General features: G+C 37.1%; 2 protein-coding genes across 2 annotated transcripts; one reads left to right on the plus strand and one right to left on the minus strand.

The window, feature by feature from the left end:
- The first annotated feature begins 5,168 nt into the window (after positions 1-5,168).
- Positions 5,169-6,399, plus strand: LOC139871023 (uncharacterized). Its single transcript, XM_071858774.1, has 2 exons — positions 5,169-5,675; positions 6,163-6,399. Exons 1-2 carry the CDS (start codon positions 5,169-5,171, stop codon positions 6,397-6,399), a joined length of 744 nt encoding a protein of 247 aa, XP_071714875.1.
- Positions 6,400-25,080: 18,681 nt separating this feature from the next.
- On the minus strand, positions 25,081-25,819 carry LOC139872972 (peptidyl-prolyl cis-trans isomerase-like). The gene has a single exon (XM_071860903.1). The coding sequence runs from the start codon at positions 25,749-25,751 to the stop codon at positions 25,236-25,238; it is 516 nt and encodes a 171-aa protein (XP_071717004.1). The 5' UTR covers positions 25,752-25,819; the 3' UTR covers positions 25,081-25,235.
- Positions 25,820-27,664: the final 1,845 nt, after the last annotated feature.

Below are 27,664 nucleotides of genomic sequence, written 5' to 3' on the forward strand. Positions count from 1 at the left end.
CCTATGCGATACAGTTTAAAATAAAGTCAAAAGACGCTCCATGTATGCATATATACTCGACATCCAATGCAAGTATCAAAATAATGAGCGGAAGCATGTATCACATATCGTTCAAAGACCTGAGAAAAATATAGAAATCTGTCAACGAAAATGTTGGTGAAATCATAGGTTTAAGTAAGTAAGTAAGTACAAATGAACCACAAGATTTACAACATTGAAATAATAGTAAACCATTCCAAAAATTGTTATCACGAGCACCCAATTATCAAGGCTTAACTTTCCTTCCATAGAACCCCATCACAATAGTGTTAGAACATACACTGTTTCTCGAAAATATATTTCATCCGAAGTAACGGTAGTGAACCGTCCGAATGAGGGTTTGTCAAACCCATATGGCCATACAACATAAGTTCTCGCTTACACCCGGCAAATGTAACTAATAATAATCGAATTGAGGATTTGTTCTAACTCGTATGTAGAATGTTTGTTTTCATACTTGTGTTCACTTTGTAAAATGAAACGTTTATGTTTTCTCATCCCAAATGTAAGTTTAAAAGAGTAAAGGTGGGACTATGATCTCACCTTGAGTGCATGAGTAAATAAAGTACTTCACAAAGTAACGTGTACAAGAACGAGTGCTAGTCTTGACCTAAACAAGTAGGTTGTATCAATAACAGTAAACACGGTTGGTCAAAGATGTTCAATTAGTCTTATGGCTCATTACGACTCGATTATATAGCATGTGAGTCAAATTTTCAAGTTTCATGCAAGATATAAGTATAAAAGCATGTTAGAACGATTGCATAAACATTTGGTTAAGTTTAACTAAAAGTTAAACTTGGTCAAACTTGGTCAAAGTCAAAGTCAACGGGGTCAGGTCGGGTATCCGACAATTTTTCTATGAAAGATAAGCATATATAAGTATGTTGGCCAAGTTTCATGTTAATCGGACATGCATAGCGTAGCGGGAATTAAACGAAAAAATAAAAATTTTGGACAGCAGCCTTCAGATGCGCCGCATCTGCAAGTGATGCACCACATCAGTCTGCAGATGCACCGCATCCAGAGGTGATGCGCCGCATCCATGTCTGATTCAGTGAAACTGCTTAAAAGTTTTACAAGTCTCGGACCAAACTTCAATTTATCATAACTAATGAACCGTAAACACCTAAAATGCATACCATACATCGTTGGAAAGGTAATTTAACGAGGAATACAACTAAACACTTTTCATCACACAAAAATATCATTTACAATAACCGAATTCTCGTTAAGTGATCATTAAAGGTTCATTATCAAGGTTTCAAGTTCACAAAATGCATACGATGATTCGGGAACTTATTACACACATATAATACGCCGTTTCGTAGGTAATTACGCATACAATACTACTAAACACTTACAAATAACATTAACAAGAATTCAATGCATCAAAAGTTCATTTTAAAAGCTATCAAACCCTAACCAAGAATCACAAAATCAATAATCATGTTAGTGAAGTTTTCCGAGTCAACCTACACATCAAATTAAAGCTAACGATGCTAGTAACACATTTAACACATGCACTTTTAATATCTAACAACATATGATCAACCAAAACTCAAGATCAAACACACACATTTCAAGTTTAAGCTAGTTACATCCAAATGACAAGAACAAGCATATAAATCATATATTCATGTTAGACTTGAGACATAGACACTAATTAACACTTTTATAAGTTAAAAACATCAAGAACAAAGAATCTAGTGATTTTAGAAAGTTACCCAAACTTGATGAAATCAGTATGGAATTGAAGAGGAAGATGCAAGGATTCCAAATATGTAATTTATTTTGATGTTTGATTGCTAACTTGAAAATGGATGATGAATCTTTTGAATTGGAGTTTGAGAGAAAAGTTGAAGTATTGAAAGAGAGAAGGAGGTGAATGAATGGATGAGAGTTCATGGTTGACTAGTTGACCTAGTCAAAAGTTTGGTCTCTTGACAAGTTTAGTCCCTCAAGTTTCAAAGCGGATGCATGAATTACCTAAACGAAATATTTTAAAACGCGTATTAACGGAAGATGTTATAATTATATAACGGACTTTAAAATAGTATAACGGAAGGTAAACGGAAAAAGGCGGGATGTTACACATTGTAAGCCACCACTACAACTCATTTATGCTACTACTGCTTCCCTTCGTTTACTGTTTTTTGCAGCCTATTACCAATCAAAACACCACTACCAAACATCCTACAACTACTGTATATTCTGCTGTTACTGCTGCAATTTCGTTGTTTCTAATTCTATCTATTCGAAATGCAATCCAAACCTGCTACATATTTCTGTTTTCTGTTTCAAACAAATTAAAAGCCAAACATAAATCGAAAACCATTACTATTGCTAGTATTCATATTTCTGTTCGAGAAATAAATCACAACAAACCCACCAAAAACGCTGCTGTTTTCTCAATCAATAACATCAAACAACCACCAACCTCCACCACAAAACACCATCAAACCTTTTTACACGAATTGAATCTGTTCACGAATCGAACTCCACCTTGTTAAAAGCTGTTGCCCCTCTGATTCGCAAGATGTTGCAGCTACTTTCTCCATTTCTGATTGATCGATTAAGGAACCAATGACGTAGATCGATTGTGTTGTTGCTGCTTGATTCGTCTGAACCGAATGAAATTATCACACACCCATTGGTTTACATTTGATACAACTTGGGCCAAGTAAACCTAAATTGGATTGCAATTGGGCTTATTTTTTTCAAATGTTAATGGACTCCCAAGATCCACTTGTTATTTAAGGTATAATATTTATTATTATTACTAATATTAGTAATATCATTAATATTATTATTATTACTACTAATATCATTATAATTAGTGTTATTATTATAATTATTACATTGGATACGAATATTATTATTGTTAATATTATTATTATTATTTATCATTTATTATTATTATTATGATAGTAATTATAATTGTTATTAATAATATTATTATCATTTTAGTATTATCCTTAAAAATTATTATTATTGATATTATCATTATTATTAACTTTATCAGATTAGTATTATAAGTATCATTAATATTTTTACTAATTTTATCATTTTCATAATATTATCATTATCATTATTAGGATTATGATTATTATTATTGTTATAATTATGAAAACAATACAATTTTATTATTATTTTCATAAATATTATTATTAGCATCATTTTATAATAATAATAATTATTATTATTATTATTATTATTATTATTATTATTATTATTATTATTTTGCAAACGAAAGAAATTTATATAAAAGTATATTTGTTACATAATTATACTAATATCACTTAATATTATGATATAATATTATTGATATTGATATAACGTTAGCTAAATTATATATCGAATAAGCATTATAATATATTATAATTATTAATAAGATTATATATAAATACTAATCTCAATACATAACAATATATATATAAATTTGTTCGATTACCATTATATGTGTTAATATATATATATATATATGAATGATATAGGTTCGTGAATCCGAGGCCAACCCTGCATTGTTCAGTTCCGTCGTATGCATATTTTTACTACAAAATATCGTATAGTGAGTTTCATTTGCTCTCTTTTTAAATGCTTTTGCAATATATATTTTTGGGACTGAGAATACATGCGCTTTTATAAATGTTTGACGAAATAGACACAAGTAATCGAAACTACATTATATGGTTGAATGATTGAAATCGAATATGCCCCTTTTAGTCTGGTAATCTAAGAATTAGGGAACCGGCCCCTAATTGACGTGAATCCTAAAGATAGATCTATCGGGCCCAACAAACCCCATCCACTGTTGCGGATGCTTTAGTACTTCGAAATTTATCATGTCCGAAGGATGTTCCGGAATGATGGGGATATTCTATATGCATCTTGTGAATGTCGATTACCAGGTGTTCAATCCATATGAATGATTTTATAGCAGTGAGCAGACCTGCACAAATTGATTATGAAAAATGAAATCTTGTGGTCTATTAAAATTATGAAATGATTTATTATGATAAACCTATGAACTCACCAACCTTTTGGTTGACACTTTAAAGCATGTTTATTCTCAGGTATGAAAGAAACCTTCCGCTGTGCATTTACTCATTTTAAAGATATTACATGGAGTCATTCATGGCATATTTAGGACAGCACCTCGCAATGGGACCAAATGTTGATGACTTCGTCCAGGAGGATCTCGAGGTTATCCTTCACCGAAACTGTGCCGGATTTGAACTCCGAATCAATCTGAGAGGTTATAGCGAAATGTAAAAATACAGATGTGATCGGATTCTCTTCGTGAAACTATCTGTAAATTTACAGAACTTAAATTGAAGAAATGAATCCGAATTCGTAAAAAGGTCAAACGAACTACCTTATTTATCAGGTCAACAAGTTAAGTTGGTTTACGTTAACACATTTTTTCAAAGTTTATGGCGTACATTGGTATTTTTTTGGGTATATAGCCTACATTGAAACAAAAAAAAGTATATAGCTACTGAGTAGCCTTAACCATAGAAAAAAATGATGTAAGATATTACCATAAAATGATATAGAGATAAAAAAAAATGAAAATATAAATATATGAAAAATATATTAAAAAAAAAAGCCGTTAAAAACTAAAGATGAAATGGAGAAAAAGGAAAGAAGATGAAGACACTGTAGAGAAAAATTTTAAAAAGACAAAAATACCCTCAAACGTCTACTAGTGTGTTAAGGTCATCCGTGAAATAATATAATAATTTGAGTTCAACGAAGTCAAAAAAAAGTTTAAGGTCACATACGCTATTTAGTACAAAGTTGAGAGATCAACGACCAAATTTCATTTTCTTTAAGTAAGACTTGGATATTCTACACAAAATTTTTACAAATATTTAAACATGATTACCCTTAAACTCAAACTCAAACTCAAGAAAGATTCATCAATACCTATAGGGAAATAGGGAAATGTCCTTTGGTACCATTAACTAGTTAGTCAAAGATGCTGATCAATAATAAAATATACATGCCCATTAGATTCAATAAAAAAAGTGGTAATATGATCATTGAAAGTTAACACCTACTCCATTACACCAATATTGTTAACACACACTATTTCCATTTCCATTTCCATTTCCATCAATATCATGAACCCTTTAACCACCAATTTGATCACTCTCCGGCCATTCAAGCTCTCTGATTCTGACGACTTCCTCTTATACGCTGGTGACGATAACGTAACAAAGTTCCTTCGATGGGAAACATTAACAACGAGAGAACAAGCCTTGAGTTTCATCAAGGATGTATGCATTCCACACCGATGGCGCAAGTCAATATGCATAGATGATCGGTCTGTTGGATTTGTATCGACTTTCTATGATGATGGACATAAAGCGGATATCGGTTATGGTTTGGCCGCAAAGTATTGGGGAAAAGGGATCGCAACCGAGGCCGTTAAGATGGCTGTGAAACAAGTGTTGATGGAGTTTCCAGAAATAGTAAGGTTGCAAGCATTTACTGACGTTGAGAATAAAGGGTCTCAAAGGGTGTTGGAAAAGGCTGGGTTTAAATGTGAGGGGCTCCTTAGAAAATATACAATAATTAAGGGATCCATCAAGGATACTCTCGTCTATAGTTTACTTTCCACAGATGGAGTATAGATGTTGACATGTTTAAGTGGTTTCTAATACTAATGTGTACGATAATTTTAAGTGTTTTATATTGTTTTTTGTCCTAAACAAGTGTATCCCATTGTATTGTGCTTTTTTAATTCTATCGTCTGTTTATGTGTATCAAACTTCGAGTAGTTTACCGAGTATACTGTATGTATATATTGGATCTTTTTAGCACGGAGTAATAACTATTGTAGCCGATATATATTTTTTTAATAAAAGACAAAAATACACCTATCTATATCATGATTATCCCCGTTCTTACAATTAGTTCATCCCATGGCTTAAATCCACAAACTTACAGTTAAGAAGTTAACTCGATAACGCTAAGCCAATGACCTATAACCAACTATGAGTAATACAAATATGGAACCTATTGATTCAAATAACTTAGGGCAATATAAATATAAATCTGTATATCTATGTATAATTCATATAATAAATCACTTACATAACTTAATTGATACAGAGCACCTTTATAGAGGATGAGATTGATGATTGTGGTCAGCGCAAGGTTTTGGTAGGTTCATCCTCGGCTACTTGTTTAGATAAGGGTGATCTTGTTGATGTCGTGAAGCCGAGCATTGATTTTGTTGGTGAGAACGAGGTTGTGGGTAACGACTTCGCTTCTGTTGTTCAAAAGTTAGATAAATCTAAAGGAAAGTTACTGATGTTCTATTATGCATTTGCAGCTTTTAATAGATGATGAGCAATATGGCAGGCGAACCGGTTAAAGCTTCACTTATCAGCTCAAGTGGTCCTCCTAAGGAGTCGGTTAAACCTAGAAAGCAAAAGCAAATGAAAAAAATTTAAACCGGTTCAAGATGCAGAGAGAAAAAAAAAATTAGAGAATTAATCAAGGATATATGTTTGAAGACGGGCTCGAAGATTTTGCGTTTATATTTTATCTTGTTTAATTTATATGGTTTCTAATCTTGTTCTTGTTTCGAAGATTGGTTACCATCTTCTTTTATTTGTGTTGGCTTTAGGTATTTTTGTTGTGTGTTTGCTTTGTTTCATTTTATGTTTATTGTTGTGAGCTTTCGCCTTGGTTGTTAGTTCGTTTAGCTCGGTATGTTTCGAGTTTGTATGTTTTAAGGAGTTTCATCTTTTCAATGAACTCCTTTTTATTAATATAGTTTTTCATTTTTCGAAGAAAAAAAATGCAAATGTACAACTTTACCCTCTAACTATGAGTAATACAAATATGGATATCACATCACAATAGAAACCAAAACACCATTAAAAATGAAAATATAGAAAAGATTCTAATTTATCATTCTATATTTGTTACGTACATATTACGGAGTAAGAAGGTAGTACATCTCATGTAAGACGACGACGACGACAACAACAACAAAAAAAAACCTAATACCACATAAGTGGTGTATGAGGTGTTAAAATACAATGCAAATTTGGTATTAGTAGATGTATATATGTAAATATCTAGATATTAAAATGTAAAAGAAATATCTAGATATTAATGAGAAAAAAATCTAGATGTTAAAATGTAAAAATCTAGATATTTTTATGTGGTAAAAATATCTAGATATTTATCCATGGAAAAATCTAGTGTGTAGAAGTTTTCATGGAGTAGTATAAATATGGGTGGAGATTTCATTTGTGGTGTGTGAAGTTGTGAAAAGGAGTGAGTAAGTGAAGTGTGAAGTGAGAGTGAAATAAGAAGTGAGTTGTGAAGAAGAGAAGAAGAGTGTGAGTTAGTGAAAGTAGAGAAGATAAAGCTTGTAAGTAATATTGTAATTGTAATTTAATATAAGTGTTTTTGTTAAGTTTCCCGATTAAGCCTTAGTTTGGGTTTAAGTTCTTAGTGCACTTTTGTTGTTCTTATTATATGGTCGGCTCTGCCGCCTAAGTAATACATGGTCGGTTATACCGCCTAAAGATATATGGTCGACACTGTCGCCTAAGTACATTGTGCACTAAGGATTTATAAAATTAAAGGCTAACCAACGTCAAAGTGTTGGTGTAGTGAGTCTAGTATAGTCTAGATCCTCTATAGTGGTGTGTTGGGCTCGTCGAAGCTTCCAACAATTGGTATCAGAGCAGGTCGCTCGGGACCATTGCTAGTGGAGGTACTCATCGGTAAACGTTGGACGTTTACATCGTCATGTTAACACCAAGGCCCTAAGGGAGATTCTGTAACATCCCGCCTTTTTCCGTTTACTTTTCCGTTTAACTATTTATGTTCCGTTATATGTTTATAACACGTCTCGTTGATACGCGTTTCAAATTATCTTGTTTAGGTAATTTAACGCACCCGATTAAAACATGAGGGACTAAACTTGTCAAAGTGTCAAAGAAACCACTAGGTCAAAGTGGTGGTCAACACCCTTTCTATCCACTCATTCACATTTTCATTTCATTTTCCTTTATTTCTCCTACTTTCACATTTTCCTTAAATTTGCTCCATCAAAGAATCATCATCTTAAATCGAGCTAGTGATTATCTTGCCAAACAAATTACGTATTTGAACTCCTCGTGATCTCCTCTTCGATTCCATACCAACCTCATTACATTTGGGTAACTTTCTAAAATCACTAATTTTATGTGTTCTTGAGATTTTTGAGTTAAAAGGTTGTTAATTAGTGTCTATGGCTCAAGTCTAGTTTGTTTATGTGATTTGTATGCTCGTTTTTGATATTTTGATGTAACTAGTTCATATTGAAAGAATGCTTGCTTAATCTTGAGGTTTAGGTGTTCATATGTTGTTGAATGATGAAAGTTCATGTTTTAATTGTGTTCCTAACATCACTAGCTCCAAATTGGTATGTAGGTTGACATGGATTAGTTTCATATGCAAGATTGTTGAATTTGTGATTTTGGATTAGGGTTGATGAGCTTTACATGAACTTTTGATGCGTCAAATGCTATGAGATATTGTTGTTAAGTGTTTTGTTGCAATGTGTGTTTGATTACCTTCGAAACGGCATAACATACATGTAAATTGGTTGCCCGAATCATAAAATGCGTTTTTGGAACTTAACTTTGATTATGAATGTTTAATTACGGTTTTTGGTTGTTTTAAGTGCAAGTTTGATTGATGATATGTGTTTAGTTGCATTCTTCGTCAAAATACCTTTCCAACGACATATGATAGGCGCTATAAGTGTTTGCGGGTCAAGAGTTGTGTTAGAAAAGGTTTTGGTTCGTGCACATTTTGAAAAACTGGCCAGGATTCTCTGCCCAGGAAATGGCGCGGCGCGCCCCCTTTCTGCGCGGCGCGCAGAATAACCTGGACAGATTCTGTCCAACTTGGTCAATTTTCGAATAATGTTTGCTATGCTACGCACCTCCGATTAACATGTAACTTGGCCAACATGCTCATATATGACTTCTAAGCTTAGAAAAATAGTTTGGGACCCGACCCGAACGTGTTGACTTTCGTTGACTTTGACCGACCAAAGTTTGACTTTTAATCAAACTTAACCAAATATTTGTGCAATCGTTCTAACATGTTTTTATACTTGTACCTTGCATGAAACATGACAATTTGATTCACATGCTATTATGATCGAGTCTTAACGAGCCATAGGACTAATTGAACATCTTTGACCCTTCGTGACTATCGTTATTGATACAACCTATTTGTTTAGGTCAAGACTAGCATTGTTCTTTGCACACGTTACTTGTCGAAGTACTTTTTGGTTCGTGCATACAAGGTGAGATCATAGTCCCACTTTTACTCTTTTAAACTTACTTTTGGGATGAGAAAACATAAACGATTCTTTTGAACTAAGTGAACACAAGAACGGGAAAACAAACATTCTACATACGAGTTTAGAACGAAAATCCTCAATCCGATTATCATTAGTTACATCAGATGGTGTAAGCGAGAACTTATGTTATATGGCCATATGGGTTTGACAAACCCTCATTCAAACGGTTCGCTACCGTTTACGAATGAAATATATTTTCGGGAACAGTGTTGTTCTAGCACTAATTGATGGGGTATTCAACGGACGGAACGTTAAGCTTTGATAATTGGGTGCTCGTGAATATTAACTTTTAGAATGTACTATGGCTTTATCGATGTTGCAAATCTTGTGGTTCAACTTACTATTACTCATTTACTTATTTAAACCTATGATTTCACCAACGTTTTTTCGTTGACAGTTTCTCTATGTTTTTCTCAGGTCCTTGAACTTAGGTGATACATGCTTCCGCTCATACTATTTGATACTTGCATTGGATGTCGAGTATACTTGCATACGTGGAGCGTCTTTTTGACTACTTTTAATCGTGTCGCATGTGTTTCATACAAACTTTAAACATTGTTATGTACTTGTTATGGAAACTACTTTTGTAAACTTTGAAACACCCTTATTTATGAAATGAATGCGACATACTTTTCGGTCAAACTTTGTTATAAAGACTTACGACCATGTAATGGGACCATACGTAGATGACGCCGTCATTTGACGATTTGTCGGGGTCGCTACAAGTGGTATCAGAGCTTTGGTTGTAGGGATTTAGAGTTCATTGGTGTCAACCCCGAGTCTTAGGGTACATTGGTGAGTCTAGACTACAACCGGCATATAGACTTGACATAGGAATTACTTGACAAATTGTGCATTTATACTCTAACTCTTCTACTCATATCTACTTTTATTCTATCTTACTCTTGCGTTGTATGATTTAATTGACACGCCACCTTGACTATATGTAGTAATGTCGAATGCACATATGAATTAGGGTAATATAATTTCCGGGATTATATTACGGTGACTCATATGAACATTCCGACATTATGACATAAAGAATTTAAGGCGGGTCAAGGATAATTTTCTCTCTATCTTTATCCCATATCACGGTTAGTATTATTTAGAATACTAACCAACGGTATTATTTTGTTTTGAAGGGACAATGGCTCCTCGTCGTGTACGCCGCAATGAAACTCCCGAACAAGCTCTCGAACGGATGATAGCTACCGCCGTAGATGCGGCCATGGCCGGTCACTCTTCCAACAACAATAACAATAACAACAACCACAACAACAACAACAACAACAATGGGGCCGGTAACTCAAACGAGGGATGCTCCTACAAAGCTTTCATGGGGTGCAAACCTCACACTTATGATGGAACCGGTGGACCGGTTGTGCTTACTCGTTGGTTTGAACAAACCGAGGCCGTCTTTAGCATAAGCGGTTGCCGGGATCAAGACAAGGTCAAATACTCCACCCACACGTTCTCCGGTGTTGCTCTCACTTGGTGGAACACCTATGTTCAATCGGTGGGTACCGATGAAGCTCATGCCCTCTCTTGGGCCGATTTGAAGGAAAAGATGATTGTCGAATACTTTCCGCGCGAAGAAACCCGAAAGCTCGAGGAAGAACTAAGAGCTTTGAAGGCGGTCGGAAACGATCTTAAAGCTTATAATCAACGCTTCGCCGAACTATCCTTGATGTGTCCTAATCTTGTTAACCCCGAATCTCAAAGGATTGAGCTCTACATGCTCGGTCTTCCAAAAAGCATCAAACAAGGGGTGATGTCATCCAAACCCACTACTCATCAAGCCGCTATGAACATGGCTCGCCAACTAATTGAAACGGTTGACGAAATCGTAGTGCCGGCTCCTAAGGCCGAGGACAAGTCGGGTGGCAACAAAAGGAAATGGGAAGCCACTCCATCAACCAACTACAACAACAACACCTTCACCAAAAAGCCCTTCAACAACGACGGCAAGAAGGGTTATGTCGGAAACTTACCTTTGTGCAACAAGTGCCACAAACATCATTACGGCGAATGTAACAAGCTAATTTGTCACCGTTGCCAAGGAGTTGGTCATAGGGCCAACAATTGCACAAGCACCGCCCCCGTCGCTCGAAAGGGGCCCAATCCTCCAAGGACGGTCACTTGTTATGAATGTGGCCAAACGGGCCATTATAAGAACGAATGCCCGAAAAAGAAAGCCAACCCCAACAACCGAGGCCGAGCCTTTAACATCAACACCGAGGAAGCCCGAGATGACAATGAACTAGTCACGGGTACGTTTCTTCTCAACAACTCTTATGTTACTTGCTTATTCGATTCGGGTGCCGATAAATGTTTTGTGTCCAAGACTTTAGCTCCTACCCTTTGCACTCCACCACACCCTTTAGATACTACTTATTCCATCGAAGTGGCCGACGGAAAACTCTTAAGTGCCGACACATATTACCGGGGGTGTACTTTGAACATTTTAGGTAAGGAATTTGAAATTGACTTGATACCCATGGAACTAGGAAGCTTTGATGTAATAATCGGTATGAATTGGTTAGTCAAAACGAAATCTCACATTCTTTGTGATCTTAACGCAATCCGAATTCCTATCGAGAATGGTGAACCTTTGATCGTCTATGGCGATAAGAGTTGCACCGGACTCAACCTCGTTTCGAGTATTAAAGTTAGAAAACTACTCCGTAAGGGTTGTTTTGCGATCCTTGCTCACGTTAAGAAAGTCGAGTCCGATGAGAAGCACATCGATGATGTGCCAATTGTTAGTGACTATTCCGATGTATTTCCCGACGAATTACCGGGTCTTCCACCTCATCGACCGGTTGAATTTCAAATCGATCTTATTCCAGGAGCCGCACCCGTAGCGCGTGCACCATATAGACTCGCTCCATCTGAAATGCAAGAATTGCAAAGTCAAATCCAAGAACTACTTGATCGTGGTTTTATCCAACCTAGCCATTCACCTTGGGGCGCTCCGATTTTGTTTGTTAAAAAGAAAGACGGATCCCTACGAATGTGCATTGATTATCGTGAACTAAATAAATTGACGGTTAAGAACCGATATCCCCTTCCTCGCATCGATGACCTCTTTGATCAACTACAAGGGTCTTGTGTATATTCGAAAATCGATCTCCGCTCGGGTTATCATCAATTGAGGGTTAAGGGGGAAGATGTCTCCAAAACCGCTTTCCGAACTCGTTATGGCAGTTATGAATTCCTTGTCATGCCATTTGGTCTCACTAACGCACCGGCGGTGTTCATGGATCTTATGAACCGCGTGTGCAAACCGTATCTCGATAAATTCGTTATTGTGTTCATCGATGACATATTGATCTATTCTAAAAATGAAGAAGAGCACGAACAACATCTCCGACTTGTGCTTGAACTTTTAAGACAAGAACAACTCTATGCCAAATTCTCCAAGTGTGAATTTTGGTTAAAGGAAGTTCAATTTCTTGGTCATGTTGTAAGTGACCAAGGTATTAAAGTCGATCCAACGAAAATCGAAGCCATTAGCAAATGGGAGACTCCTACTACTCCTACTCACATTCGTCAATTTTTGGGTCTCGCCGGGTACTATCGTAGATTCATCGAAAACTTCTCTTTGGTTGCACGTCCTCTAACCGCATTGACTCATAAGGGAAAGAAATTCATTTGGGCGACCGAACATGAATCCGCATTCCAAATCTTGAAAACGAAGCTAACCACCGCTCCTATCTTGTCACTTCCCGAAGGCAATGATGACTTTGTTGTATATTGTGATGCCTCGAAACATGGTTTTGGGTGTGTATTGATGCAACGAACGAAAGTCATTGCTTATGCTTCTCGACAACTCAAAATTCATGAACGAAACTATACGACACATGATCTCGAACTCGGAGCCGTTGTCTTTGCACTTAAAATGTGGAGACACTATCTTTATGGAACCAAGAGTACTATCTTTACCGACCACAAAAGCCTCCAACACATTTTCGATCAAAAGCAACTAAACATGAGACAACGAAGGTGGATTGAAACCTTAAACGATTACGATTGCGAGCTTCGTTACCATCCCGGGAAGGCAAATGTAGTAGCCGATGCTTTAAGTCGAAAAGAAAGAGCGGTGCCTCTTCGTGTCCGAGCCTTAAACATCACCATCCACACAAACCTTAATAGCCAAATTCGGGTAGCCCAAGATGAGGCTCTCAAGGATGAAAACCTTTCACACGAGCTCTTGAACATTCTCGTCTCTCGATTCGAAATTAGGGAGACCGGACTCCGATATTACGCCGGAAGGATTTGGGTGCCTAGTTATGGGGACCTACGAAGCCTTATTTTAGATGAAGCCCATAAGTCACGATACTCGATTCACCCCGGTGCCAATAAGATGTACCACGACCTTAAACAACTATATTGGTGGCCGAACATCAAAAGGGACGTAGCTACTTATGTTTCCAAGTGTTTGACATGTTCCAAAGTCAAAGCCGAACACCAAAGACCGTCCGGACTACTTCAACAACCCGAGATCCCGCAATGGAAGTGGGAAAGGATAACGATGGATTTTATCACCAAGCTACCAAAAACGACGGGCGGTTATGATACCATTTGGGTTATTGTTGACCGTCTCACCAAATCCGCACACTTCCTTGCCATGAAAGAAACGGACAAAATGGAGAAACTTGCACAACTTTACATTAAGGAGATCGTAGCCCGACACGGTGTACCTTTATCGATTATCTCCGACCGAGATGGCCGTTTCGTTTCTAGATTTTGGCGTACGTTACAAGAAGCGTTGGGAACGCGTTTGGACATGAGCACCGCATATCATCCTCAAACCGATGGACAAAGCGAACGTACAATTCAAACCTTAGAGGACATGTTACGAGCTTGCGTGGTTGATTTCGGAAAAGCTTGGGACAAGCACTTACCTCTCGCCGAGTTCTCTTACAACAATAGTTATCACGCGAGTATTAAAGCCGCACCTTTTGAAGCGCTATATGGCCGCAAATGTCGTTCACCTCTTTGTTGGGCCGAGGTAGGCGACGTGCAAATCACCGGACCCGAACTCATTCACGAAACCACCGAGAAAATCGTTCAAATCCGAGATAGGCTTAGGACGGCCCGAAGTCGTCAAAAGAGCTATACCGACAAACGACGCAACGATCTTGAATTTCAAGTCGGTGACCGAGTAATGTTGAAAGTCGCACCTTGGAAGGGTGTAATCCGTTTTGGGAAACGCGGGAAGCTAAATCCGCGGTATATTGGTCCTTTCGAAATCTTGGAGCGTATTGGAACCGTTGCTTATCGTTTAGATCTTCCGCCTCAATTGAACTCCGTTCATCCTACCTTCCATGTATCTAACTTGAAAAAGTGTCTTGCCGAACCCGATATCGTCATCCCTCTCGAAGAACTTACTATTGATGACAAACTTCATTTCGTGGAGGAACCGGTTGAAATTGTGGACACCTCCGTCAAGACATTGAAACAAAGCCGAATCCCGATTGTTAAAGTCCGTTGGAACGCCAAAAGGGGACCCGAGTTTACTTGGGAAAGACAAGATCAAATGCAAAGGAAGTATCCTCATCTATTCGTGAATTCGGAAACGCAAGATCTCGAGGAAGAAACAACGACTACTACGCCTACTTAAATTTCGGGACGAAATTTCTTTTAAGGTGTAGGTAATGTAACATCCCGCCTTTTTCCGTTTACTTTTCCGTTTAACTATTTATGTTCCGTTATATGTTTATAACACGTCTCGTTGATACGCGTTTCAAATTATCTTGTTTAGGTAATTTAACGCACCCGATTAAAACATGAGGGACTAAACTTGTCAAAGTGTCAAAGAAACCACTAGGTCAAAGTGGTGGTCAACACCCTTTCTATCCACTCATTCACATTTTCATTTCATTTTCCTTTATTTCTCCTACTTTCACATTTTCCTTAAATTTGCTCCATCAAAGAATCATCATCTTAAATCGAGCTAGTGATTATCTTGCCAAACAAATTACGTATTTGAACTCCTCGTGATCTCCTCTTCGATTCCATACCAACCTCATTACATTTGGGTAACTTTCTAAAATCACTAATTTTATGTGTTCTTGAGATTTTTGAGTTAAAAGGTTGTTAATTAGTGTCTATGGCTCAAGTCTAGTTTGTTTATGTGATTTGTATGCTCGTTTTTGATATTTTGATGTAACTAGTTCATATTGAAAGAATGCTTGCTTAATCTTGAGGTTTAGGTGTTCATATGTTGTTGAATGATGAAAGTTCATGTTTTAATTGTGTTCCTAACATCACTAGCTCCAAATTGGTATGTAGGTTGACATGGATTAGTTTCATATGCAAGATTGTTGAATTTGTGATTTTGGATTAGGGTTGATGAGCTTTACATGAACTTTTGATGCGTCAAATGCTATGAGATATTGTTGTTAAGTGTTTTGTTGCAATGTGTGTTTGATTACCTTCGAAACGGCATAACATACATGTAAATTGGTTGCCCGAATCATAAAATGCGTTTTTGGAACTTAACTTTGATTATGAATGTTTAATTACGGTTTTTGGTTGTTTTAAGTGCAAGTTTGATTGATGATATGTGTTTAGTTGCATTCTTCGTCAAAATACCTTTCCAACGACATATGATAGGCGCTATAAGTGTTTGCGGGTCAAGAGTTGTGTTAGAAAAGGTTTTGGTTCGTGCACATTTTGAAAAACTGGCCAGGATTCTCTGCCCAGGAAATGGCGCGGCGCGCCCCCTTTCTGCGCGGCGCGCAGAATAACCTGGACAGATTCTGTCCAACTTGGTCAATTTTCGAATAATGTTTGCTATGCTACGCACCTCCGATTAACATGTAACTTGGCCAACATGCTCATATATGACTTCTAAGCTTAGAAAAATAGTTTGGGACCCGACCCGAACGTGTTGACTTTCGTTGACTTTGACCGACCAAAGTTTGACTTTTAATCAAACTTAACCAAATATTTGTGCAATCGTTCTAACATGTTTTTATACTTGTACCTTGCATGAAACATGACAATTTGATTCACATGCTATTATGATCGAGTCTTAACGAGCCATAGGACTAATTGAACATCTTTGACCCTTCGTGACTATCGTTATTGATACAACCTATTTGTTTAGGTCAAGACTAGCATTGTTCTTTGCACACGTTACTTGTCGAAGTACTTTTTGGTTCGTGCATACAAGGTGAGATCATAGTCCCACTTTTACTCTTTTAAACTTACTTTTGGGATGAGAAAACATAAACGATTCTTTTGAACTAAGTGAACACAAGAACGGGAAAACAAACATTCTACATACGAGTTTAGAACGAAAATCCTCAATCCGATTATCATTAGTTACATCAGATGGTGTAAGCGAGAACTTATGTTATATGGCCATATGGGTTTGACAAACCCTCATTCAAACGGTTCGCTACCGTTTACGAATGAAATATATTTTCGGGAACAGTGTTGTTCTAGCACTAATTGATGGGGTATTCAACGGACGGAACGTTAAGCTTTGATAATTGGGTGCTCGTGAATATTAACTTTTAGAATGTACTATGGCTTTATCGATGTTGCAAATCTTGTGGTTCAACTTACTATTACTCATTTACTTATTTAAACCTATGATTTCACCAACGTTTTTTCGTTGACAGTTTCTCTATGTTTTTCTCAGGTCCTTGAACTTAGGTGATACATGCTTCCGCTCATACTATTTGATACTTGCATTGGATGTCGAGTATACTTGCATACGTGGAGCGTCTTTTTGACTACTTTTAATCGTGTCGCATGTGTTTCATACAAACTTTAAACATTGTTATGTACTTGTTATGGAAACTACTTTTGTAAACTTTGAAACACCCTTATTTATGAAATGAATGCGACATACTTTTCGGTCAAACTTTGTTATAAAGACTTACGACCATGTAATGGGACCATACGTAGATGACGCCGTCATTTGACGATTTGTCGGGGTCGCTACAGATTCTGTCGGAGCACAGTTAGGAACTGTGAAAGCTCATTGGTCTGGGACCAAGCTTTTTAGACGTTGGACGTCATGATGGCAGATCTTGCAAGTACGAGCAGTGGAATCAAGAGTCTCAATAACCACAACTATGGTTATTGGCGGACTTGCATAGAATCCTACCTACAAGGACAGGATTTATGGGAAATAGTTGCTGGCAGTGACACAACGCCTCCACCGAAAGAAAATGCTGAAGCCTTGAGAAAATGGAACATCAAGGCCGGGAAGGCTTTATTTATATTGAAGACTACAATCGAGGAGGATCTATTGGAGTACATCCGTGACGAGAAAACACCAAAGGCAGCTTGGGAAACTTTTGAAAAATTATTTTCAAAGAAGAATGAAGCACGCCTCCAGCTCTTGGAAAATGAGCTCGCGGGTATCTCACAAGGAAGTCTGTCTATTTCTCAGTATTTCACCAAGGTGAAATCAATTTGCCGTGAGATATCTCAACTTGCTCCTGAAGAGAAGGTGAGTGATGCAAGGATGAAGAGAATTATCATTCATGGCTTAAGGTCCGAGTATAATGGATTTATAGCCGCTGTGAGAGGATGGCCTACTCAACCATCATTAATAGAGCTGGAGAATTTGTTGGCTAATCAAGAGGCATTAGCCAAGCAGATGAATGAAGTAACCATAAAAGACGGAGAAGATGCACTCTTCACCAATAAAAAGAAAGCAACATCTCGAAGACAAGAGGCGATGAAAGAAAGTAAGACATATGGGTGGAAGGGTCACCCAAAATCAAAAGGCAACGCTTCAGGGGGAGCTCAACAAGGAAGAAGAGATCATCGCCAACAATACGGGGAAAATGATAAGAAAAAGAATGGTGAATGCTTCAATTGTGGCAAGAAGGGTCATTTTGCTCGAGAATGTAGATTCCCCAGAAGGCGAACTTTCGAAGGAAATGTGGCCGCCGCAAGAGATGAGAAGAAAGAGGTCACATTCGAAGCAACCATTAATGAGGAAACATGGGATGCAGAAGCAGGACTCTCTGTTGAAGCTGACATAGATGATCAAGCTCTTACAACAACTTTAAAGTCAAAAATAAACTGCAAAGATGATTGGATCATCGATTCTGGGCGCTCAAATCATATGACCAATGATGAGACGAAGCTGCAAGAAATGGATGATTACAAAGGAAAGAGAGTCGTGTTGACAGCCGACAATTCAAGGTTGTCTATTTCTCACATTGGAAAGGCAATAATTCCAAGTGAAGGTGGATCTCATAAGCTTCAACTCGAGAAGGTGTATCTTGTCCCTGACCTAAAGAAGAATTTACTGTCAGTACCACAATTAACAGCAGAAGGGAACTACGTGCTCTTTGGACCAGAAGATGTGTCCGTATTCAAGAGAGTGAAGGTGGTTGGCAATCCAATTATGCAAGGAAGAAGAATAGAGTCGGTCTATGTACTATCTGCTGAAACAACATATGTGGATAAGACTCGAAAAAATGAGACGGCTGATCTTTGGCATGAACGTCTTGAGCATGTGGGCTACAACAAGTTAAAGGAGATGATGGTAAAACACATAGTAAATGGGCTTCCTCAAATTAATATCCGAACAGATACAATATGTGCTGGATGTCAATTTGGCAAAGCTCACCAATTGCCATTCAAGGAGTCAGCGCATCAGTCCAAGACACCACTAGAGCTCATACACTCAGATGTCTTCGGCCCAGTGAAACAAACATCACTTGGAGGTATGAAGTATATGGTGACATTCATTGATGACTTCTCAAGGTATGTATGGGTTTACTTCATGAAGGAAAAGTCGGAGACTTTTCAGAAGTTTAAAGAATTCAAGAACAAGGTAGAAAGTGAGCTCAATACTAAGATTCGATGCTTATGCACAGATAATGGAGGAGAATATTTATCGACTGAGTTCAATATGTATCCTGAGAAGCACAAGATCAGAAGGCAATTAACTTGCCCTAATACTCCACAACAGAATGGAGTGGCAGAACGTAAGAATCGTCATCTTGCTGAAACTTGTCGAAGTATGCTTCATGGTAAGAATGTACCAGGAAGATTTTGGGCCGAATGTATGAGGACGGCTTCATACGTGATTAACAGACTCCCACAAACAAAGTTGGGATATATTTCACCATATGAAAGATTATGGAAGATCAAGCCAACCGTCAATCATCTCAAGGTTTTTGGATGTGTATGCTATGTCTTCGTGCCAGATCATCTAAGAAGCAAAATTGATAAAAAGGCAATTCGGTGCATTTTTGTCGGTTATGATGAATCAAGAAAAGGATGGAGATGTTGTGATCCAAATACCGGAAAGTGTCATACTTCAAGAAATGTGGTATTTGATGAAGCTTCTTCATGGTGGTCACCTCAAAAGATAGAGCTTCCAGAATCTCATGGATTAGAAGAAGTTTCAGAAGAGAAAGAAGAACATAAAGAGCACATATCGGATCCAATTAAAGAAGGAGATGGATCGTACGCTAAGGAAACGAGTCCATGGAAAACTGGGGTACATCAATCTACATCCGAAGAGGTTCGTCCAAGCCAAATGGATGCCGAGGAGCATGTGCAAGAATTACGGAGATCAACAAGGCCAAGGCAACCTAATCCGAGGTATGCCAATGCTGCTCATGTGGATGAATCAATACCTATTGAGCCTTCTACTTATGAAGAAGCAGCACAAAGTCAAGAATGGCAGAAAGTGGTGGAAGAAGAAATTAATGCACTAAAAGAAAACCAGACATGGAGTTTAGTTCCAAAACCAAAAGATGTAAAACCAATATCTTGTAAATGGGTTTACAAGGTGAAGACTCGGTCAGATGGCTCCATTGAAAGGTATAAAGCTCGACTTGTTGCTAGAGGTTTTTCTCAACAATATGGGCTGGATTATGAAAAAACGTTTAGTCCAGTGGCAAAGATCACAACAGTTCGAGCTCTACTAGCTTTAGCCGCTAGCAAATCTTGGAAGCTGTGGCAGATGGATGTCAAGAACGCTTTCTTACATGGAGAACTTGACAAAGAAATTTATATGGAGCAACCAAAAGGCTTTGAGAACAAGTCCCATCCTGACCATGTCTGCAAATTAAAGAAAACACTATACGGCTTGAAGCAGGCTCCAAGAGCTTGGTACGGGAAGATTGGCGAGTTCTTAGTACAAAGTGGTTTCACAGTTGCTCCTTCAGATTCTAGTTTATTTGTGAAACAAGATCAAGAAAAACTAGCCATAGTGCTAGTATATGTGGATGACTTAATCATCACGGGAGATCATTATGAGGAGATCCAAAGAACAAGAGAGAATCTGTCTATCAGATTTCATATGAAGGAGCTTGGAGAACTCAAACATTTTCTTGAACTCGAAATAAAGCAGAAAAGAGAAGGATTATTTCTGGGATAACAGAAATATGCGCGAGATCTTTTACAAAAGTACGGAATGCTTAATTGCAAACCTATCTCAACCCCAATGGATCCGAATATAAAACTACGAGCAGATGAAGCAAAAAGTCTTCAAGATGTTACCATGTATCGAAAGATGGTCGGAAGTCTTATTTATCTCACACTAAGCCGGCCAGACATATCTTATGCAGTAGGAGTGGTTAGTCGATACATGAGCAATCCGAAGAAGCCTCACCTTGATGTTGTACGACGCATCTTAAGGTATGTTAAAGGCACTATCAACTTTGGTATTTTATACAAGAAAACAAAAGAATGTCACGTGACTGGATATTGTGACGCCGATTACGCTGGAGATTATGATACACGACGGTCAACAACTGGATACATGTTTAGTCTTGGATCAGGAGTAATATCATGGTGCAGCAAGAGACAACCAACAGTATCCTTGTCAAGCACTGAAGCAGAATATCGATCGGCAGCATCAGCAACACAAGAAATTACTTGGTTGAAGCAGCTAATGGAAGATCTTCATCAATCAACAGATTATCAAGTAAAGCTTTTCTGCGATAACTTATCAGCTATACGTCTAGCAAAAAATCCAGTCTTTCATGCGAGAACAAAACATATAGAAGTGCACTATCACTATGTTCGCGAGAAGGTCCTTGAAGGGGAGATCAAGATGGTGCCAACAAAGACAGATGAACAGGTTGCAGATATATTTACCAAGAGCCTAAGTAAACCGAAGTTTACAAAATTCAGAGAAGCACTTGGAATGGTCTGCAAGACATCGTTGGAAGAAAATTTGCATTGAGGGGGAGTGTTAAAATACAATGCAAATTTGGTATTAGTAGATGTATATATGTAAATGTCTAGATATTAAAATGTAAAAGAAATATCTAGATATTAATGAGAAAAAAATCTAGATGTTAAAATGTAAAAATCTAGATATTTTTATGTGATAAAAATATCTAGATATTTATCCATGGAAAAATCTAGTGTGTAGAAGTTTTCATGGAGTAGTATAAATATGAGTGGAGATTTCATTTGTGGTGTGTGAAGTTGTGAAAAGGAGTGAGTAAGTGAAGTGTGAAGTGAGAGTGAAATAAGAAGTGAGTTGTGAAGAAGAGAAGAAGAGTGTGAGTTAGCGAAAGTAGAGAAGATAAAGCTTGTAAGTAATATTGTAATTGTAATTTAATATAAGTGTTTTTATTAAGTTTCCCGATCAAACCTTAGTTTGTGTTTAAGTTCTTAGTGCACTTTTGTTGTTCTTATTATATGGTCGGCTCTGCCGCCTAAGTAATACATGGTCGGTTATACCGCCTAAAGATATATGGTCGACACTGTCGCCTAAGTACATTGTGCACTAAGGATTTATAAAATTAAAGGCTAACCAACGTCAAAGTGTTGGTGTAGTGAGTCTAGTATAGTCTAGATCCTCTATAGTGGTGTATTGGGCTCGTCGAAGCTTCCAACATGAGGGAGGTGAGATGTAGACAATCCTTCCCCTATCCGAAAATAAAGACAAGTCATTTCTCCACCCAGTGTGAAACACTCTCAAAAGTAGAGAAAGTTATCCCTCTCTCCATTCGACGGATAGAGATATTGCTTCCGAGTGGACCTCCGGCCAATAAGTAGGAAAAAGTTTTTGAAAAATTAAAATTAAATTAAAAAATAAAATTGAAACGCCATGAAAATGGTAAATTCAAATTTCCATGAATTTTAAATCCTGCCTGAAAATTCACTTTAGACTCTAAAAGTCAGTCAAGTAGTCAATAGATCGACGCTTGTTGTCAACTCAATAACCAGAGTCATCTCAAATCTTCTTACAAAGATAAATGCTTCTTGTTTGGCTATTTGTATGTTTCTCTGTTTTGGCCCTTTTTAAGTTTATTCTACTAATTTGTGTCATTTCTTTGGTTTTTGTAATCAAAGGTTTATTTTCCTTTAATATGAGTTAATGCTTGATAACTGCTACATTTCTCTGCAGTTTGCTAATATAAACTATTTTATTTTTTCATTTGGCTAAAATAACTATAACACTAAAACTATGTTTTTTCATCATTACATGAAAAAGACTAACAAAGATATAAAATGCAAAGCTCGAAAGCAGTAAACGAGTCCTAATCACTGAACAAGGATCAAAAGTTAACTAAAACCGAGCTTTTAGCAACCGGATCACAAAAAACAAAAACGAACCAGAAACACAACCAAATACAAGGCCCAATCAAAAACTCAAATCTAACCAACCAACGACACAAAACCCAAAAGCATCAAACCAATCTCTACCCACTCGACAACAGATTTATCTTTCCGCGTTTTTATGATCGGCTTAACAACCACACCGTCAACATTTAAACGAACAAATTTCTCCTTCGACCGATTTTCAATTGCATAGGATAATAAAACCTTTGTCGAACCACTACCAGTCCTAATACATTAACATTAGTAATATAAACTATTGCATGGCTAGTATAATATAAACTATTGTGGATATAACTGCTAGTGATTATAAATATTAACATCCCCGCAATTTGAGTGAGAGACGATCAAATGGTCCACCAGAGAGAATTCATTTATCGTCAAAACCTCAGGACCACCAATCTAAGTTAAAAAATATTATTGTTCTTCTGAAGAGTCTGAAATCTAAGTTGGTTTTGGATCAGGCTCGAGCATAAGATCAAAAACACGCCATATAGACACTTAAAAGGGGCAAGAAATTTGGGTAAACAGTCACGGGTTCCATCAATGGGATGCGAAAAGGGTTGGTTAGCTAGAGTTATAGTTTGTGGACAATGTTTTGTTTTGAGTACCGTAGTGACATCTTATCTTTTGAATGCTTCCGTGATTAACAGTATTCATTATATACAGGGGCGGATCTACCTTATCATCAGTGGTTGCACGTGCAACCAGTGGATTTCGACCAAATATTAGTATTTTAGTGTACTTTGAAGTCGGACATTAAAATTTACAGAGAAATAGGTTTTCAGTTTAATGGAGTTTTTATTTGGAAGTGAGTAGGTAACTGATGATGAAGATGCACGGATTTCAAAACCTTTATTGTATTTATGTTCTACCACCTTGTTATTACTTAAAATTTCGATTTAACCCCCTATAGTACGTGATCTAATTAAATCAGTAACTTGTTGAATTTTAATTTAACTCCTCCCAGTTTGTAACTTAAATCATTTCAGCCTCTACTCGTTAGTGTTTATTTTAACCCCTAGGTGGTTTTATTATACATTTATACGGGTATTTTTACCTCTCAAACTTGTAGGTTTAATTAGTCTTTAATATTATCAGTCCATTATTGTATTCAATTTAATTTTAATCTTATCAAGGTTTATAGTTTACATTAATTCAAATAATCAGTTCACGTTTCATTTGAGAAAATAGCAAGGGTGTTTCATTTGAAAAATTAGCAAAGGGCAACAAGGAAAATAAATATATTTCCCGAATGTTATTTTAAAGATTACACGTTATATCATAAACTTTTTGAGGATCCGCCACTATTGGATAGTATAATTCTTTTTTAAAAAAAAATTAACGGGTGAAACAGTGACTAAAATTCCTAGATCCGCCACTTTATATAGATGATGATTCATATGCTTAACATTTAGAGTACTTGATCACAAAATCCGATCAATGACAACATCTATGCACAAATCAATGATTTTGAACTCCTTTATCTTCAATGTGATTTAGATCACGTTGATTCTATGTGTGTGTCATGATATGTGCTCAAGAGGCAATCATAGACACGGAAGCTTCTTAGACTATTGATTTAGGTTGGATATTTGCAAAACCTTGTAAGGTGTACTTTTTTGTGAGGCCAACTTATTTTCAATGTTTTAGTAGGTATTTGAGCATAAAACTTCAGATTGTGAAAAATTTGTCACCACGTATTTGTAATGCGTTTTAACCAAATAAGTTGGTACAAATAATTTACTGTGCTTTTAAACTAGCACTTATCAAATCCAAAAAAAAAAAAAAATGCTATCCACATAAACAGTAAAGGCACGAGGACAAGTAGACAATAAAAGCATTTTACCACAATTTTTTAATTCCGTTCACATCTAAAATCAAAATGAAAATTCAAGACTCAGGACTACTAATACGACAAAACATACCGATCCAACGTTTTCGATTTATTTATCATCCAAAATATCGATTTTAACAAAGCATAAACACCATATCATATCCATAATAAGCAAAAAGCAAATCAACAAGAAAAGTAAGGTGAAACTAATCTTATTTATACCAAATCATTTATGAACTCCATTCATCAACAAAAAGTCAATGAAGAAGTTATTAGTACCACACAGAGATAAACCCTAAACGACAACCACAATTAAAACGATTAAAATTCACCACCACCACACACATAATACGAAAACATAAAACGGAAAATTAAAATTAAACCGATTCAAATCATCTAAAGCTGGCCACAATCAGCAATCACAACAGGCTTAGAGCAAGTTCCACTACCAGATCCAACCTTCTCAATAGCCTTCACAACATCCATTCCTTCAACAACTTGACCAAAAACAACATGCTTACCATCAAGCCACTCAGTTTTAGCAGTGCAGATGAAAAATTGAGATCCGTTTGTGTTCGGACCGGCGTTAGCCATGGATAAAATTCCAGGACCGGTGTGCTTCTTAATGAAATTCTCATCGGCGAATTTGTTGCCGTAGATTGACTCGCCGCCGGTACCGTTACCTCTGGTGAAATCACCGCCCTGGCACATGAAGTTAGGGATCACACGGTGGAAGCTTGATCCTTTGAAATGCAACGGTTTGCCGGAAGTTCCTTTTCCTTTCTCGCCGGTGCAAAGTGCACGGAAATTTTCGGCGGTGCGGGGAGTGGTGTCGGCAAAGAGCTCCATCACGATCCGGCCGACCGGAGCTCCGCCGACGGTCATATCGAAAAAAACCTTAGGGTTTGCCATTGATGATTTGATGATTTTAGTAAAAATTAAAAGTGGATTGATTCAAAATAGATGATTTTTTAGGGTTTAGAAGGTGAAGTTTGTGTGATATTTTATAGCGACGTATGACGGTTGATTAATATTTGGGAGGTGATATTGGCCGTCGGATTTGAACACGTGTCGTGAGGTTTTGGTGAGTAGGTGAACTAGAGTTAGATTGAGATTAACCATGGTTTCGTTATATCACGAACGCATCACGTGGGATATGCTTCCTAAATATTCCACATTTTTTACGGAGTATTTGTTTTTGTAGAAAATAAAAATTAAAAAGAAAATGGAGAGGCTCGCGTCTTTAGAGCACGAGGTGTCCGTGTCGATTTTTCAGTATCAATTTCAGTGTCCATTTTTGACACTGAAATTGACTGACAGTGTGTAAGGTAGAGGTGTTCACAGTGTCAATTTCAATGTCTATTTTTTTTAAATTGATTTTTAAATATTGTATTTAACTAATTTAATATAAAAATAAAATAATTGATTAAAATTCATAAAATAAACTATTACATTTATTAAAATTCATAAAATAAACCATTACATTTATTAAAATTCATAAAATAAACTAGTACGTAATAAAATTCATAAGTCGTCACGAAGATCCCACAAATGTTCAACCAAATCAGATCGTATGCCTTCATGCACTTCTCTATCACGTAACTCCCTTGTTCTTCTTGCACGAGTGTCACGCCTATCGATCCACGTACGTTGTATATGTTGGACGGGCTCAACTACCCAATCATTCTCAACAAGGTTGTATCCATTGTCTTCGATAATGATGTTGTGTATCACGATGCACGTGTACATTAGTTGTCTCATTATATTCACTTCGTAAGCTCGTGCGGGTTGCTGAAGAATATGCCAAAGGCCTTGTAGGATCCCAAACGTTCTTTCAACATCTTTGCAAGCGCTCGCTTGTTTCTTTGTAAAGTAAGTATGTTTTTCGTCAACGGCGCTTGAAAATCCCTTAACAAATGCCACCCAAGTTGGGTAAATACCGTCAGCTAAATAATACCCTCTGCTGTAATGAACCCCATTTATTTGATAAGGAACGTCGGACATTTCCTCATTAAGCATTGAGTTGAACAAATCACTAGTGTTTAGCACATTAATATCGTTGTTTGAACCCGCTACACCAAAATACGCATGCCAAATCCAATTATCATACGAGGCGACCGCTTCAAGCATAATAGTTGGATGACTGTGATCGCCTCGCATATACTGTCCTCTCCACGCAACCGGACATTTTGCCCATGCCCAGTGCATACAATCTATACTACCCAACATGCCCGGAAAATCATGAATCCTTTCATGACCTTCATACAAACGGTGAATGTCGTGCAAAGTAGGCTCTCTTAGGTACATGTTATCATACAAATCGATGATACACATACAAAAGTTGTGTAGAGATTCCCGAGCAACTCGTTCAGACATTTGAAGATACTCATCAAACGCATCCGGTGTATAACCGTATGCTAGCTGACGTAGCGCGGTTGTCTTCTTCAAATGTGGGCTAATACTCCACTTACCACGTGTATCTTGTCTTCGATGAAACCATCAAAAATAATACGGCAATGGATTTGCTGAGTAGCTTAGAATATCATTCATAATCCTAAGAAAAACACGTCGCCGCATTCGAAATCTTCGTTTGAAATTATCAGCCGTATATTTGCAACCCTCGTTAAAATAATCGTCCATCAAACGATCGTGTGCTTCATAATGATTTCGACGTATATAACGACGTGAGTTAACTTATTCTTCACCGGATAAATTTTCAAGTACGTTTAGTGTATAGTTTGTGAACGAGTCGCCAGAAGTACTCGAAAAAGACGACATATTTTGGGAAAAAAAGATAAAAAAAATTGATGAATAAAGATAAAATG

This window comes from Rutidosis leptorrhynchoides, chromosome 10 (genome assembly GCF_046630445.1).
Source record: "Rutidosis leptorrhynchoides isolate AG116_Rl617_1_P2 chromosome 10, CSIRO_AGI_Rlap_v1, whole genome shotgun sequence".
In the NCBI taxonomy this organism is placed as follows: Eukaryota; Viridiplantae; Streptophyta; class Magnoliopsida; order Asterales; family Asteraceae; genus Rutidosis; species Rutidosis leptorrhynchoides.

Coding starts and splice junctions, on each gene's coding strand:
- LOC139872972 (XM_071860903.1), bottom strand. CDS start 25,751: ATGGCAAACCCTAAGGTTTTTTTCGATATGACCGTCGGCGGAGCTCCG.
- LOC139871023 (XM_071858774.1), top strand. CDS start 5,169: ATGAACCCTTTAACCACCAATTTGATCACTCTCCGGCCATTCAAGCTC. Junction 5,676..6,162: donor GTTTACTTTCCACAGATGGA/GTATAGATGTTG, acceptor TAATTGATACAG/AGCACCTTTATAGAGGATGA.